Source organism: Pristis pectinata, chromosome 10, assembly GCF_009764475.1.
Source record: "Pristis pectinata isolate sPriPec2 chromosome 10, sPriPec2.1.pri, whole genome shotgun sequence".
Classification (NCBI taxonomy): domain Eukaryota; kingdom Metazoa; phylum Chordata; class Chondrichthyes; order Rhinopristiformes; family Pristidae; genus Pristis; species Pristis pectinata.
Window position 1 is genome coordinate 33,296,594 of NC_067414.1, and position 18,439 is coordinate 33,315,032.

Below are 18,439 nucleotides of genomic sequence, written 5' to 3' on the forward strand. Positions count from 1 at the left end.
GGTAAGATTTTTAATCAGAGAGTGGTGAGTGTGTGGAATGGGCTGCCTGCAACAGTGATAGAGGCAGATACGATAGGGTCTTTTAAGAGACTTTTTGATAGGTACATGGAGCTTAGGGCTATGGGTAAGCCTAGTAATTTCTAAGGTAGGGTCATGTTCGGCATAGCTTTGTGGGCTGAAGGGCCTGAATTGTGCTGTAGGTTTTCTATGTTCTATGTTCTCTGATTCTATTTAAATAGAATAAAAAGAATCAGGAAGAGGCGTTGTGGCCCATTGGGTCTCTGCCAGAATTTCAATATCTGTAATTTCACACAACATTAGCTATTTAGTCCCATCATTTTTGGTTATTAAGCCAAGTCTTGTACAATAGGCAATATTTTATCTCTGCCTTGTGGTTTTATAAAAACTTGTTTCAGTTGCAGTGGAAAGTCATTGTGTTTCTGAGAGTTCTAAACTGACTACCCTCTTGTATGATAAAAGTGCAAGAAGAAATATTGTTTGTGTCTATGGATTTTGGTTCATACCTGAGATTTGTACTGTGTTCTGCCATTAAAATGAAAACTCTATTTGTCTTCTTTGACTATTACATGGTCACAAAACAATAAGTATTGTTTTGAGATTCTAAAGAAAGATTGAAAACTTAATGTATATTATGCTATTTTTATTTAATTATGTTTTTCACTCTCCTGAGGACTGAGAAAACCTATGTTCTTTTTTGATAGTAGTAAAACGACTCCCAGATTATGTTCAGGCAGATGACCCTGCGGTTCTCAAAAAGCTGGCCAAAAAACTGGAACGGCAACAGGTACCTTTTAAGTGTGAAGATGTTATCTGTGATACCTTGATTCTTTTAAACATTTCTTTTGCCTTTTTTATTTTTAAGTAGAGTTTAATTTTGTGTTCTTTACATACATCTAGAGCTACCTGGATGATTAAGATTAATGATATGATTTTTCAATCAGGTTTTCAATCCTCTAATTTCAAATAGGGAGAACACTTAATGAAGTATTTCATTAATATCTTGGATCTAGATGTCTGTTAGGTTTCCCTCTCTAATCATAAGAGAATAGAATCATTGTCATTGTGTACAGTATCCTTAGGTGCAGTTAAAGCATAGCTATTTTAATTAATGTTCCCTTTGCCCCTCTTTCCCATCCCACTCCCCAACAAATATATATTAAAATGTTTCAATGCTTTAATGTTGTCTGTGTGTATTCTGATGTTTCATTTTGGATACTCTGCAGGTTGATAGTATTTATTGTTATTCTTGATCTGCTCATAGATTTTTACTGATGCCTTTTGGAAGGGCTTAAAATATCTCATTATTAAAACCATTTTAAAAACTAATTCGTTGATTACTTAACATTTTGGAATGAATGAATGTAGGCAAAATTAATGGTAATAAATTGAGCAATGAGAGATATATGAATATATTAGATTTTACTTTAGAGATCAGTGACATTTTTGCTTGGTGGAGCAAAGCTACATATGTCAGCATAAAAGCACAGGCAGTGAGTGATAGCCACATTCTAGAATACTTATGCAGCTTGCAGGCATTTTGGAACATAAAATCCATACTTCAGATACACAGAGTTTGGTGTTCCATGTAAATAATTTGAAGTTCGATGTCAATCATGGAACATTTGGGAGCGTTCTTGCCTCTGAGCCAGAGGTTGTAGATTAAAGTAGCACTCTGAAAATTTGGACACAAAATCCTAGGTTGACACTGGAAAGAACTGAAAGAGCGCTGCCCTATTGGAAGTGGCAACCTTCCAACAAAAAAAATTAAAGCAGCACCCAGTCTACTCTGAGGTAGATGTAAGAGGTCAGTGAGCACTATTTTGCAGTCCAGGGGAGTTATGAAGATTATCTGTATAGGCTTGCTGTGTGAAATTGGTTCCTGCATTTCCTATCTTCCAACAGTGACCTCACTTTGAATGTGCATAATTGGCAATAATACCTTATAAGGGATCTTGAAAGGAAGGCGAAGGGTGCTATTTATATGCTTTTTTATGCATGTAGAGAGACTAAATTCTAGCTGAAGGTTGGTATTCTTTTGTTTAACTAATCATCTGGTGGTGATTTGACTAGCAGTTATAAATATGTTTTACATTACAAGCAGATACAAAAGTATTTCTTCCATTTATTGTAGGTTCCGCTTAGGCAAGATTATGGCAACAAAGTTGTTATGTTTTTACATTTGCACCAGTACAGCCGCAATATGCCACTAACCCAACAACTGACGTAAGCAGATTTGTTTTAATTTATTGATATTATTGCTGAGTGTAGTATCAGAAATTACTTCAAGTAAATTGAAACGTGATACGTATATCTACTTACAGATATATTGTGTTAGCCATTTCTGTCTCTGAAAAATGTCCTTTTTGTGGATCATAGTTTATTATAATATTGAAGTTCATTTGCATTTATAGGACTGATTTGAACTAATTACTTATTAGGATTATAAAAGAACCCTTTGGCAGGGAATACCATATCTTTCCATTTGAAATCTTGTGCAAAGCTTGTATTTTCATGAATAATTTAACATGGTATTCTGGGATGTAAGCACAGGAATACTCAACTGACAATACAGTCCTATTGCATTAGCTCTTTAAATTAAATTCCCTTTTGGAAGATGTTGCTGTCTGTAATGTGTGGAGAAGATGGTGGATTAGCCTCTATCACTATGACTATCTAAAACTGATTCAAAGAGGTTCACGAAAGAACCTTAAGAAGAATAATCCTGATGATTCCTCTTAGGATTTAGTTAAAAATGACACCCGTAAATTTGTAATGTGACACTAAAAATGTATTTTACTGCTTCATGTGGGTGGGTTGGTGCTTAGCACATATTGTAATGTGATTTGGTTGTTAGTATGTTCACACTTAGACAGATTTGTGGAATTTCAGATGCAACCACTCGAAGTTGTAAACCATTTCTGTGTTGTTGAACAAGGTCTCTCTATAGTAATGAACTTTAAATACAATTTGAAATCTATAACTGCTTAACTGTGAGTAAACGTATCTGGCTATTAAATCACCTCTGTCAGAATTTACTTTTGCATCAATAAACATTTTATTGAAAATTAATTAGTTTTTGAACAGACTGATCATTAACTTGCACAAATGTAATGTTTTTGATTGCACTGAGGCTTTTAGTTCATTTCCTAAATGCAATTCATATACATAATTGACACCTGCACACCTAATTCTTTCTTTGATTCTGTGCAGCACACCCTCGACTGTGCTTCATCCTGCTATTGTACGTCTAGGATTGCAGTATTCTCAAGGCATTATCATAGGATCAAATGCACGATGTATAGCATTACTACATGCTTTTAAACAGGTATGGAATACAGTGGTTCTGCCAATAGTATCAACAAAATGGTACAATTTGTCTTTGTCTTAATTTACATCTCTATGTATTGCTTTCTGAGATGGTATAGTTGTTAGCTATACCTTGAATGAGCAGCATTTTAAGTTTCAGAGTTTGAACTTGTATGTTGCTGAGCAGAACTATTTCAATCCATTGGTAAATTCTTGCAGTGCCAGATTTCCTCTTGTATTTGGTAGATTTACTGCAGAGCTCCATCTATGCCAGTTTAACAACATATTTATGCCTCTAGCATTTCCCTTTTTCATGCTTTGTTGTTGGAATCTTTGGAGGAAACTTCTGTTTATCTCACTTGTGTGGATTTCTGTCACCTCAAATTGCAATTTTTTAATGCCAGGGAGAGCAGAAAATGTGTTAATTTGTGTTAAACCAATTTTCCATTTTCCTCTACTGAAAACATTGATTCTTGTTCAGATGTTGATTTACAGGTCCAATGCTCTTTGGATTTTGCCATGTACTCATTCCTCTAAAGTGAAAAAATATAAAAAATGCACTTGCTGGAGTTCTGAAAAGAAACAAAATCCAGGAAAAGACACCAGGTGGATAGGTTAGTTTTACTTTGAAAATGAAAAGGTGAGAGTCACATTTAGCATATTGATACATCCAGGTAAAAGATGTTTTGTTCATTGCTGTGAGGAATCTTTGGTGGACATTTTTGGAAGCTCTGGTGTGCAAGGTGGAATGTGGTTGGGCGTCTCTTCAGTGAAGAGGAGGAGGGCCCTGGTAGGGAGATGCAGAGGGACTATAATTATACTGAGCTATAGACTATTGTGGCCAGGAAAGTTAAAATTACTGGAGTTACATATTGAGTTGTAACTGTATCGTTCTAGAAACGACAGGATTAGATAAGAGGGAAAAGGTAGTACTCCTACCAGTGGGAGGAAAATGATTAATTGGAACTGGAATGAGCTGAAATGTTCAGTCTACCAGAAGAGACTTGTTTGTTTATTTTGAGAAACAGCTGGAAATAGGCTCCACCAGGCAGCATATCTGAGGTAGAAACTATGGGGAGAAGAGCACCAGATCAGATGTTGCAGTCTTTGAAATGTTTTGTGGCAGAGCTATGGTCCTGGGAAAAGGAGGAGTCATAAAAGGTGGCATAGGCCTTGGTGATACTGAGATCACTTGTTCATATAACTATGCATCCTGTTAGTAGATTTGATGATGTAGGGATTAAAACTGAAGGAGCCAAATTATTTCAAAAGAAATAAAAACAGAAGATGCTGGAAACATTCAACACGTTGGGCAACATCTATGGAAAGAGAAATAGAGTTAACGTTTCAGGTCAAAGACTGTTCAGCAGATCTGTAAAAATGAGGAAAAATTTAGTTTTAAGTTGCAGAGAGGGTAGAGGAGTGATGGGTAGGACAAAGGTGAAGCAGTGATTCACTTGCACTTCCATTCTAGAATATTGCATTTGGTGTTACAGTGTAGTCTCCTCTACACTGCAGAAACCGATGTTACGGACTCAGTGAAAGTCCCTTTAAGATAGAGAGTGTGTGTGTATGTGTGTGTGGGGCGTGCTTACGTCAATAGAAGATAAAGGACGTAATGACGTTGTTGAAGAAGTCAGAAGAAGAGAGAGAGAAGGGAGAGAGACACCAGCCTGCTAGTTTTCTCTATCGATGGATGAGAAACTATAACTGTGTCTGCCACTGAAATCCATGTATGGAAGTTGGAAGTAATCCGGTGGAGTTCACTTTGTTGCTGACCTGTAGAAGGAAACAGGTACTTGTGTGTGGACGACCACGATTCGGATGCTTTTCGGGGTGAGGAAGTCACTACCGAGTAAACACTGGAGTGTCGTTCGGGTTCCATCGTGGAACATTTGGATTTCGTATTTACTCTCTCTATGTTTCTCTACGTCTACGTCTTATCTTCAGACAACGGTGGTTGTTGAAGAAGCCCTTGCTCATGTTTCACCTTATGGCTTGCGGAACTGAACTTTTAAGAACCATTCCGGAACTGGGAGTTTTGGACTTTGCCACACACACACAGGAAGAGTTTAGTTTTGGGGTTAACGTTCGAGGTTTAACATTTTTGAATTCTAACATACTAACATTTTTACTTTTATTTTACGTATTATCATAAGTAGTGATTAATAAAATAGTTTTTAACACTGAATTATGCTCAGTGTGTTTCTTTTGTTGCTGGTTCGTGACACCGAAAACAACTTGGGGGGACTGCTTTGTGGAGCACCTATATTCAGTCCTAGGGGACAACACAGATGTTTGAGGTAGCTGTTACTTTAATTCTAAATCCCACACCCATTTAGACCTTCTCTGCCTTTGGCCTCCTCCACTACTCCAACAAAGCCAATGTAAGCTCAAATAACAGCAGCTCATTCTTGCAGCACTCCAGACTTAATATTGAATTCAACAATTTCACATACCCAACGTGTCAGAACAGACCAGGTTATCCAACTGTGATATTAACTCAGTTTTTCTCTCTCCACAGACACTATTCCATCTGTTAAGTATTTCTAACATTCTTCTTTTGGTTTCAGTTCTCTGCAACAGGTCTGACGTGCTTTTTAACGTCTTTTTTTTCTCGCTTTCTTTTTCTAATTACCTTCACTAAGCTCTCAGCCAGATAGCTTCATAAACAGCATATTACCATGACAATCCTGGCCTCCTCTCAGTGATCGTCCCTTCGTCCTATCCATTGCTCCCCCAGCCTTTCTTCAGTATAAGACTAACTACTTTTCTCACTTCTCCAGGTTGAAGATCCTTCATTAGAATTTTCATGTTGATTCTGTTTTTTCCATGAGTGCTCCTTGACCTGTTGAATAATTCCAGCATTTTCTGCTTTTGTCTCAGATTTACAGCACCTGCATTTTTTTTAAAATTTCCATTTCTCTAGTTCAGAGGGAGATTAAATTAAGAGGAATGGAAAAACCGAGATGGGAGATACTGTATGTTGGTAATTCTTGAAACATAACCAATGGCTACAGTCTAAAGTGATGAGAGACAAATAAAAATTCTTGCATAAATAAAGTGCAGGAGTATATACATTATACACTTATGTACATTAACACTTATATACATTATATACACTTGTATACATTATATACTTGTATACTTGTATACTTGTATACACTTATATACATTATACACTTATATACATTCACTTTGCAGGCTTTGATTATGGATTTCCATTTTAAACTAACTGAGCATCTATAGCCATCATGGGTAGTGAATTCCAAAGATCCACCAGCCTCTGAAGAAGTTTCTTCCTGTCTCTATCCTGAATTGCAGACCCCTTGTTTTGTGACTATGACCCCCCAGTTCATACTGTAGCCTTGTAGCTCCAGAAACCTGGGTTGATCCTGACTTTGAGTGCTGCTTGTGTAGAGTTTGAATATTCTCTCTGTGACTGCTTGGGTTTTTGCTGGATGCTCTGGTTTCATCCCACATCCCAAAAGTGTTCTGATAGTTTAATTGGTTACTGTTTACTGCTCCTTAGTGTAGGTAAGTGGCAAAAGTAACAAAAAAAAATCAAAGTGGTGTTGATGGGTATGTGAGATATTAAGTTGCATGGACCTGTTGGGCAAAATGGCCTTGTTCTGTGTCTTAGTAAGTAAGTAACTGTAGTTAGTAAAAACATCATTGGTGCATTTTTACCTTTTTTTGGTTTGCCTTGTCCACAGGTAGATCAAAGTCTCACATGGTTATTATTTCATCTTTGTTACATAGACCTTTATTTTTCTAATTTACACTATGTCCCATTGTTTGGGAGCCTGTATATAAATCCCACCAATGTTTTCTGTCACTTGCTGTTCCTTAGCTTCAACTAAACTGATCCTTCTCCTTGATCTGAGCTAAGTCCCTTTTTTCTACTGTCTTTATTCCATTCTCTAAAATCAGGGCTCCCCTCTCCTTTTCCATTTTGCCTATCTCTTCTAAAAGTTAGTTATCCTGGAATGTTTAATTCCTAAACATGGTTACACTGAAACCATTGCATCTGTAATGGTTATTAGATCATACTTACTTATTTTTATTGGGTTAATTAAGCTACCTTGTTATGAATCTATGTGCATTCTGATTCTTTCAATTTTATCTTTGGACAATTTTTTCTTCTCTGCTCTGACTCCAGTTGGAAGAATACTCTTGCATCTGTATGCACAGTCCTGACAGAATTAGTTATCATTACCTATTTTGCCACCCTGCATTATTACTTTGTCCTTTCTCTTTAACTTTCCAAATTTCTCATCACTAGAACCTCAGCCCCCTCCCTCTTAGTGTAAAATCTTGTCTGTTGCCAGGACACTTGGTTTCAATCTGTTTCAAGTGAAGCCTATTCCAACAGAACAGCTCTTTCTTTCCTCAGTCTGAGGACTGGTACCCCATGAAACAAAGCTGTGTGCATTCCACATCAATCTTTGAGCCATGCTTTCAATTTCCTGGCGTCATTTACTTCATGTCAATTTGTGCATAGCTCAGGAAATAATCCAGAGATTATCACTTTATTAACTACTTGTATTCCTTTCACAGAACTTTCCCTTTTGTCATATCTCAACCATGGGCCATCAGCTAAGAAATAGGATTAGCCTGGATAGCTCTATCTCAACTGGCATGGACATGATGGGCTGAACAGCCGCCTCTTGCTAAAGCTCCATCACGTGTTTGTGCTTCTGCACTAAGCGTAACACAGTGCTAAAGCAGGAGGTTTTTACTTATGTGTTTTGCTGCACAGTCATGCAAGTTGGAGATGAGCAGACCCAAAAGGAGGACTTCACCAGCAGTTCTATTCAATATCAGAGACGAGTATTGCTGCATTTACCTAGTTGGTTGTTGAGAAGACTATCATCCAGCTTGTCTATTTGGAACTTGCCCAGGAGTTGAAGGGGAAACATCATACACCATCAACAAATCCATTGATGTGAAATATTATTGGTTAATGCTAACTTTTATTTTGGGTGGAATTAGACCATATTCTCATAGAGTATTTGAATTTGCTTGAATGACTAATATTATTGCTATAACTTTGTGCTGAAGACATAAGACCTACCAGTTTGTAGCTTTCAAAATATGCAGCTCTTTGCTGTGTCATTTTTTTAATATCCTATGTTCTATAACTTTTCATCCTTGGTAAACTGTTACTGAACCTGTACTGGAGCTATACTTTGAGGTTAGATTAATGAATTACCAAACTGTGCATATCTGAAGCAATAACATAAGAAATGGGAAAAATCTGCATTATTTTGATAAATTGGCTAATTTCTTTTGTATTTGGTGTCACTGTCTTCAAACAAAATTTGTGAATAGCTTTTCCTGCCTTTAGGTTATCCGTGATTATTCAACTCCACCCAATGAAGAGTTGTCAAGAGACTTGGTCAATAAACTCAAACCATACATCAGGTATTTCTTTATTTAAGTGGTTGAACACTCATTAATAGTCTTTATTGAGTATTTGAAAGTTATTTTGGTTAAGTTGGAGTGTTTTTCTTCTGATCTAAAGTTCTGTAGTTTACAGTTGTTTAGTTGACTATGCAGGATGACTTATCAAATGATAGATGTGTTTGTATCTCCATTCGTCTGTATTGTATTTTTATTTACATTACACATTTTAATGATAGCCTGTGTGCTAATTTTCTGATTGTGCATAACCAAGTTATAATCTAACTGGTAGTGTAGAATCTTCACAGGAAAATTTTATACTGTCTTGTACTTGCTACAATTATGAAGGAAGAAAGAGAACATGGGGAAGGAGACTCTCTTGTTAATCCACTGATGATCTGGCTCACTGAATAGTTCAGGTTTAATTTGTCATATGATCTGGTCCATTGTTGGACTTGTGCAAGAATCAGCTTAATAGAAATTGTGAAATTGGAATGTAAGTGACATTCAAAAGGATGGAATCATGAAAAGGTAATTAGCTTTATAGGGAGTAAATTTACAGATTTAAAAAAAATCAGAGGTATTTCAGTCCATAGGATGGTTGCCCCAAGGCAGGGACGGAGAAGAAAGAGTATCCAAGACCAGGGAACCCAACATAACAAGATACTGTAGAGTTTGCTGACAAGTAATGAAGTGACACAACATCTGGCTTTTGCTAACAAAGTAAATTTTATGTTCTGGGAAGTTTGCATAATGAAATACATTCTTATAACTGCTTCAGAGTACTGAGTTGATGAGTTGAAGTGATTTGAAGAAAGTTCCTTTAACAAATCAAGCCAAGTGTTTATTTGCCACAGGGCTGTTTGCTAAATTAACAGTTCCTTATCACACTGATGCGCATTTAAGACCTTCCCATGCCTATCTGATCTATCATACAGTGATAATGTGTGTTTATCCAATGATAGATTGTTATCTACAGTTCCTTATCACACTGATGCGCATTTAAGACCTTCCCATGCCTATCTGATCTATCATACAGTGATAATGTGTGTTTATCCAATGATAGATTGTTATCTATCAGCATAATCTTAGTTTGAAAATGATTTACAAATCTTGTACATTAGCTTAAGTATTTTTGTTGATTATGTTGTTTCTGTCTTCAAGTTTTCTGAATCAGTGTCGCTCACTCTCAGCAAGTATGGGCAATGCTATAAAGTTCATAAAAAAGGAAATCTCAAATATTGCCAGAAATGTGAGAGAGGATGAGGTGAGACTACTACTTCATACTTCTGTTTTTTAGGAAAATAAACATAGGTGCTTTAAATTTCAGAAATATTCATTGGATTTTTGTTGTGTCATAAGACAGATTTTGAATGGAATTTAACTTTACAAGTGAAGAAAAATATTCTTAACTCATTAAATATTGACTTTATGTCCATTTCCCATTTCAGGATTGATTTATTCAAATCAAAATAAATTTAGTTGTCAATCCTCAAAGTATTTTCACTATGTGAGCATGCAAAATTGTCATCTTGTTAAAACTCTGAAACCCTTTAATTGGAATACTTTATCAAAAGGGTAATGAAGTGCCAATCAGTCTCTTATTTTAGAGCTTTGTAACCTACATGTTTTAGCTTGTAGGTAATTAATGTTTGGTTTGATTAGGTAGAAAAAAATCATTGCCCAAATGTCATTGGAGAAAAATCTGCTGAACCAAATATAACTAAAAAAAATTGTTCATACTTCCTCCTTAACTTATAATGGAATTGTGCATGGATTTTCCAAACTAAGGGAAAGATAAAGAATTGTTTAGGTCTCAAACAGGTGGGTGATTGGGACCTTCATATTTTCATTTCTTACCTATTTTAGTTGTCTACTAAAATTAATTTCCATATACTTTTACTGTTAAAATGAAATTTAAAAACTGTAATTAGTGAGTAGTAAGTATTTCCATATTTATGGAAAGGCCTTTTAAAGGATTTAGCAGCAAAAGGAGTACTTTTGGTAGCATTTCTGCTGAAATGAACATCTCACTTAAGGTTAATATACATTTCATATTTCCTTATGACATAAACAGAGGTTGTTCAATCCATTTGAGTCCTTGGCAGCTCTCAAGCAATCACATTCCCCCACTTATTTCCCAGTGATCTATTATCTCTCAGATGCCGTTTAACTCACCCTGACTCTATCCACTTACACTTGTGGTAATTCACAGTGGCCAATTAATCTACCAGCACATCTTTGGGATGTGGGAGAAAACCGGAGCATACAGGATAAGCCCACATGGTTAAGGGGAGAATGCATAAGCTCCACACAAACAGTACTGAAGGTCGTAGTTGAACCTAGTTCAAGTGAGACAGCAGTACTAACTGGTGTGCCACTCAGCTGCAGTTATTGCAGTGAACTACAATTTTGTTGCAGAATATTTTAGTGGAGGTGTAGGCGTTGTTATGTAACATTTTTATATATACTTTTCCCAGTTATTTTGGCAAAACCAGGCTACTATTTGCATCATCATGATTTGGCAGAGCTTTCTGTTGTCTGATGTCCTTTCTGACACTAACCCATCATTTTCTGACCTTGGGACTGGCATTGGATGGGTGGAATTGCTCATACACCGGAAGCTTTAGTGAGATAAATTTGTTTTCTTGGCTTTCCTAATTAGTTTACATAGCATAATTTTTTAAACCGTTTGATGCAGGTTCATGGATGTCTATCACAAAGGTCCGTGAAGATAAGTGAGCAGACAAGCTCAATACTAGGCTGATTTAATCAGTTTTTTGTGTGTATCTGCATGATATATTTTGGTCCTCTGGCATCAGGCAGTCAGTCAGGTGGTATGAGATCTGATATAGGTCAAGTTCATACTAAATGTATTCCACTTCAATTGGGAGAGATCCATGAAAGCAGCAAGTTCCTCTTACTGCAGCACTGCTATAGCTGATTCGTCTCATTCATTGATTCTTTCTTTGGTTGGAACATATTTTCAAGAGTGCCCTTGATTTAAAGACAGTTCCATCGCTTCTATTTCCCTAGGCCCATTCTGCATTACCTTCTTATGACTTGGTGTCTTAATTTAGGATTCCACTATTTATTCTGAGGTGGTTTGCTACATCATTCCTTTTAAAAGAACAATGAGTAGTTTGCTTTTGACAGTTTTTGGAGGAGGTTCTGGACTTGCAGCACAGATCCTTCTGTTTGCTTTTATTGGCAATTCATGAGCATTTAGTGCTGCAGTTTTGATTGCCCTACATGTAAGAATAATTATTTCTTCCACTATGCCTTGATTATATAAAAATAAAATATCCCTATAACATGACCTTCTGTATTACTTCTAGGCAAAGGCCATATTGCTAGAATGTATAGATAAATATGTAAAAGAGAAGATACATCTGGCTGCAGAAGCTATATCAAAATCAGCTTTTGAGAAAATTAATGACGGTGACGTAATTCTGGTGTATGCATGGTAAGTTACTCCAAATGTTGTAACGTTCATTCACATTCGGTGTTGCTCCAGAAGTATAATAGCAACTACAGAAAATATGGTGCCCTCTCACAGGAAATGAAAAACAGTTTACATACAAAGTGGTGCATTATAATAGATTTGCTGTTAATGTTAGCCAATTAACTTTCTTTTAATACATTTATTCACTTTAGATTTTAGTGCATGTTAGAATCCATCCTGCTCCCCTGTCACTATCCATTAATGTTAATGAAAGTGGTATCAACAACCTGGGAGGCAGACGCCTTTATAGAGATGGGTCGCCTTCAAGGGGGAAGTAATGTGTGATGTGGGGAGGTTTTGCGATACAAATTAGGAGTGTTGAGCAAGATCACTTGCTTTGATTGAAGTTAATAAAATTCACTTGGAAGTGGAACTATAGATGATAGATTCATACAGCAAGAGGAAGGCCCTTTGGGCCTCAGTGATGTTTCTTATATTCTGTAGTGTCACTGAGTTGCATATTGTAAAATAATGCTTCTAATTGAGTTCCCTTTTTAAAGAGATTTTATTTTGTTCAGTTCTTCCTTAGTAATCTCCATCCTTTGTGATGCCCATAAGCGAAAAAAGTTCAAGGTTGTAGTGGTGGACAGCCGGCCTAAACTGGAAGGAAGAGAGACACTCCGGAGACTAGTTAAGAATGGGATTCACTGCACCTATGTTCTGATTGGTGCTGTGTCCTATATTCTGCCTGAGGTGTGCTTTTAAATTCTCTGGTATCTCTTTATTTTTAAGAAATTACTGTCCTATCATGAAAAGCTTGTTTTGGAAAATTGAATTATTTTACTCCAGTACGAATTAACATAGGCAAAAGTAGTAGAACATAATTCTACAAAGTAAAGGAGTGCAAATCTCATTGTATTGAACTTATCCAGTTGATGCTAAAGGATCAAAACTAAAAAAATGCTGGAAATATTCAGCATGTCAGGCAGCTTCAGAGAAACGGAGTTAATGAAGGCCCGTCATCAGAACTGGGAAGGAGAATAAACAAGTTTATTTTGAGTTACGGAAAGATGGATGGAGGTGACTGATAGGACAAAGATAACATTTGGATTGATTGAAGCTAAGACTCCTGTGGGGATGAGTTGTTAAGGGAGGCAGCTAGAGGGTGACAGAGAAATGTGAAATAGCATGTCAGGGTGTACAAATGGAGAGGGGAACAATAAACTGGGCCAATATCACAGACAGATTACTTGTATCAAAAATGCCCATTTCTGATTTAGAGAAAATGAGTTATCAGAAGTTGGAATTCAATATCGAGTCAAAATAGATCTGTGGTTTGACATATTCAAATTTTCCACAATTAGCTTTTTAGGAGTTCTCTTGGGCTCTAAGTGCTGCTTTGGGGTCTTCTTAGGGAAATTTATGAAGGTTAAGCTGCAGTTCATTGTGGTTTCAAACCAGATAAAGATTATAGCATGTGTCGGGAGCCTCATGTTTGGCAATACATCGATGTGAGTATGAGAAATGTAAGGGGATAAAAAGGAGTATGAAGGAAAGAAGAAAAAAATCTATAAAACAATGTATATTATGCAAGTAAGAACAGATGGACTTATAGAAAAGGGAGTGCAAAGACTGCAAAAAATGCAATGGAGAAATACGGAACGAAGTGGAGATAAATTATCTTATTTACCAATTTGATCCATTCAAATAAATGGAGCTCCTGACTGAAGACCAGAAACAAATGGAACTGGAGAGAGGAAGACAAGCAATGAGAGAAGTTGTTTTTCATTTCCTTAACTTTATTTTAAAACTCAGCAATCTGACTATTGCTGGATCAAGTTTCAGTGATATGTCATCATTAAGTGAATATTGTAGATTGGAAAATATATTTAAAAAAATGTATAGTTCAACGTGGGTCACTTATTTTGTGGTTGATGAAGTTTGTTCAGGACTCAAGTAGTGTGTAAAAGTTCTGGCCATACACGGCGGCGATTAATTGAGATGATTTTAGTTTTTATTTTCCTCTAAGCCATTCATTGTCATTTTCTACACAGGTTTCTAAGGTGTTCTTGGGTGCCCATGCCCTTCTTGCTAATGGTTATGTGATGTCTCGTGTGGGAACATCACAAATAGCTCTTGTGGCAAAAGCTTACAATGTACCAGTCCTGGTGTGCTGTGAAACGCACAAGTTTTGTGAAAGAGTTCAGACAGATTCGTTTGTATCGAATGAATTGGGTAAGTTTTGTTTTTCTCAGCTGTTATTTTGAATGAGTGAGAAGTGATACGTAAAAAGCATCATGTTAAGTTTCATATCAATTGAAAGCTTGCTGATATGGTCTTGCATGTGTTTGTGGAAAGATCAGTTTTCTAATAAGTCATGTGAAAAATTGTAAGTAATGCTTTCTTAAGGAATCTGCTACTGCCAAATGCCTCCTTATCTCAAACCACCATTTGAGACCATTGAAACAGCAATTCTGAATTGCGCTTCACTTGATAATAGAGTTTGGAAAGGAGATTGCTGGGTACTGAAGATAAAATAAATATGTTCTTTTGGTTGTATACCAAAACATAAAAGTTTCTACTCTGATCTGGTGAGAACCAGTAGACTAAAGTGAACATTTTAAGAAGATGGCAAAGGAATTGTCTTTTCCCTGTCACAAAACTATACTGAAATATAATATAATGAATGACTTTCTGTTTCTCTTGTTTGGTCTGTAACATTACCACTACTCTATTTTAAATTATACTTTGTGGATTATGCCAATCACCCACGCAGTAAATGTCACCAGTAGTTAGCTATAGAGTCCTTTCACTTTTAAAGCTGGGTTTGAAACCAGGCCAATTTGTTTAGAAAACCATTGCTTTTAAGCTCTGCTGATGCTAAAACTAGCTCTGAGAGGCAGGCAGAATTGGTCACTAGTGAACAATTAGTTGTTTATTACTGGTTAACAAATGAAAAATGTAAATTTATCTTTCTTTCATCTAGGTCCTATTCCTTTATCTTCCACAACTTTCTACTTTTTCAATCCACTGTATCCAATGGACTGCACTTGTTTAAAGATATGAAATTTTTATTTACTGTTCTATGTCCACCATGTCCTGCTAGCCCTTTTGAAAGTTCAAGCAACACTGAAAAATTCATATTTGGTTGAAAGGTGACTTCAAAGGTTTTGTTTTTCTCCCTGCAGTCAGCTGAGGTCACAATGTGAAAGTTCGATCTTGTCACTTCTGCATACAGAAATATCAAGTTATCCTACTCAGTGCTATCCTGACAAGATAATGTGCATACAGTGCAGTACGGTTTAAATACAATAACAATTTTTTTTCATTGAGTTATTTTAAGTGAAAAGTCACAATGACAATCGGATATTCTAGTGTTAACCTGTAAAGAAAGACATGCATTGATATAATGCCTTTCGTGACCTCTGGGTATCTGAAAATGATTAATGACTGAAGAAGTACAATTATGCGCAGTTAACAATTACACTGCAAATTTTCAAAATGGTCTATTGCAGATGACCCTGATGACCTTTTGGTGACCCGCCATGGAAGAACTCCTCTTCAGAAGTGGCAGGCAAATTCCAAATTGCGTCTTCTTAATTTGGTATATGACGTAACACCGCCCGACTTTGTTGATTTGGTAATCACAGACTTGGGAATGATCCCTTGTACCTCAGTACCAGTCGTACTGCGCGTGAAGAACGTGGAATATTAAGACTTGTGAAACTGGTGAATGGGAATGAACAGAGGTGATAGTGGCTGCAGTGTTTTCAAATCTTCTCTGGCATGTAATAATAAAGTAATTTGGTTCATTCTTGTCTGGTTCTGTGGAATGAGATGAGATGATTTAGCAGTTTGTTGAACTGAAGATATTTATTTCAACATACATATGTCTCCTCCCAAATGATACTTCTTCCCCAACCCACAAAAAAACCTCTTCATTGGGTTGAGAGTAAAATCACTGCTCTCTGGGTGAGAGGACAGACTGGAAACACGCCTCAACAATACTATCAATTTAACTTTGTAACTTGCCACAGGGAGTTCTGAGAAAATTGCACAAGGTGAGTGAGTCAACCCTATAATACATTACATCAACAAAAACTTGCATTTAACTGATACCTTCAGTTAAGGAAAACATTCCAAGGTGTATCAGAGAGCCATATTAGTCAAAGGATACCATGCTGAATAAGGAAATGGAAATAGAAGAGGGCTTTATGAAAATAGATGTTAGGGAAAAACTGTGGAGCCTGTCAGCTGATTCCGTCATTGGTGCAGAGAGAGGGAATATTCTCCAGAGAGTTGGGAGGTTCTTTTACTGCTCTCCATTAAATGTCAGTCAACTTAGTTTTCAGCATTCAGCTAGTAATGGGTAGACCTGATGGAGGATACCTGTTAATTGCTTATTGATTCAAAATTGAGGTTTTTTTAGAAGCCAAATGCAAGTCTCTTCTACCATATCCTAACAAATTTATTAAAGCACTAATAAACCTCCATTGGTTGAGTTGTAACCAGAGGCATAAATTCTAGAGTGTCTTAAAAAAAATACAGTTAACTCCACTAATCCACTGTCTGGCTATTCTGAAATCCGGATAATTTGGTACCTGGCTCACTAGGTGATGTTTCCTGCACTCCTTTTCACGTCACCGAGTTCACTGGAAAATGTATTATAACATTTTGTAACATTTTAAAAAGGTGAATTAAAAGTGTGTATATGGGGGGAGGGCATGAGAAATCCAATTAATCCAGATCTGTCAGTCTGGCACCACCAAAGCCCTGAGCATGGTGGATTATCAGAGTTTTATTGCATGTGAAATTAGGGACATTTTCTTTGTGTCCATTATGTTCAGTTGTGAAAGTGAAATCCATTACAGCTTTTAGAGGGAAAGTGTTTGCTGGAGCACCATAAAAGTGCAAAAGTGGGACTAAGTAGGCAGCTGTTGGGGAGAGTTGTCACAAAGGTTACAGGCAAGATAAATAGTGATTTAAAAGCAGTAGCTCTGTACTCTATTGTTCTGACTGGTTAAAGTTTATTTGAAACATAAGTACTATTGGCATGGATTCTTCACATTCCCATCATCTGTTAATCTGTGGTATTCATTTTTATGATGCTGCCAAGAGATGCTGAAGTAGTCCCTAAATTTCCTGGGAAATGCTTGGATATTTATGACCACATCTTTCAATTTTGTGCAGAAAGAAACAATGCATGGGATCAGCCATTTTGATGATATTGAGTATCAATCTACAGCATTCAGTAGAAATGTTTGGTTAGCCATATACATGGCAATAATGATGCAATTCTAGTAAAATACAAACACCTTAAATACACTCAGTTGAGGCAGTTCGGAAGTATATTTCCTTAACAAACATCCACCACCTTTTGCTATTTAAGAAAAAAAAATTCTTGGCAATAAAAAGGCCTGTAAGCTCTGCTTTCTGTTTTACTTTTTTTTACCAACAATATGGAGGCTAAAGTACAAATGCCTAAACCATGTGAACTGGAATGTAGAGATCACATGCCCAATGATTATGTATTACTGATTGGTTGAAAGAAATAATCTCTAACAGCAGCTAATACAGAGTAGTTTAGACTTGCAGTCTATTTCTAATTTCGTAAGATTTATGCTGTTTGTTAAAACATTATTAACTCAGAAAGAGAATACGATAGTGGGAGAACACCCTCGCCCAAGTTTCTTTTCAAAAAATGAAACTAGTATCTTTTTTGGAAAGTTTTTAAGCAATATTTATCCTTTTCCTTTGTTTTTTCTTATACCTCAATCATTTGAGAGAAGGAGAGGTACAATTAATCCATGCTTCAAAAGAGAGGTACAATTCAAAAGAGGTTCAAAAGAGAGGTACAATTAATCCATGCTTCAAAGACTATTAATGGACTTTGAAATAGCTGCACTGGCAATGTTTTTGATGCTGCTAACCAAATTCATTTTTTCAAAAGGGTTGACATAAATGCTCTTTACACTTATATAAGTAGCTGGGATTGCAGATAGGGGGTTCACCCAACAGATGGCAACAATGTTTTGAATAGCAGTGGAGATTTCTATGCAGGCTTTCTTATTTGGTTGAAATGACATATCATGTGACTTATCACATGATCAAAGTTGTGTACTTCATTCGGCATGATTAACCTGAATCTTGCACAAGACTGACAGCAAAACTTTTCTCTGTGAACTGAAAGCAGCCGTTACATAGTTTAACACTGAAATCCCAAAGTTGTCAGCTGTTTTCCACAGCCTGCTCTATATGCAA

The 18,439-nt window shown here is 36.5% G+C and overlaps 1 protein-coding gene across 1 annotated transcript in view; it reads left to right on the forward strand.

Annotated features, from left to right (window-relative positions):
• The window catches only part of eif2b4 (eukaryotic translation initiation factor 2B, subunit 4 delta), a 28,916-nt gene extending 12,926 nt beyond the window's left edge, over window positions 1-15,990 (forward strand). Inside the window, exons 5-13 of the mRNA XM_052024888.1 lie at window positions 723-805; window positions 2,153-2,244; window positions 3,232-3,346; window positions 8,678-8,754; window positions 9,898-10,000; window positions 12,072-12,199; window positions 12,757-12,931; window positions 14,233-14,413; window positions 15,694-15,990. Of these exons, the coding sequence (XP_051880848.1) occupies window positions 723-805; window positions 2,153-2,244; window positions 3,232-3,346; window positions 8,678-8,754; window positions 9,898-10,000; window positions 12,072-12,199; window positions 12,757-12,931; window positions 14,233-14,413; window positions 15,694-15,893 (1,154 nt within the window). The 3' untranslated portion in view covers window positions 15,894-15,990. The remainder of the gene's footprint in view (window positions 1-722; window positions 806-2,152; window positions 2,245-3,231; window positions 3,347-8,677; window positions 8,755-9,897; window positions 10,001-12,071; window positions 12,200-12,756; window positions 12,932-14,232; window positions 14,414-15,693) is intronic.
• The last annotated feature ends 2,449 nt before the right edge of the window (window positions 15,991-18,439 follow it).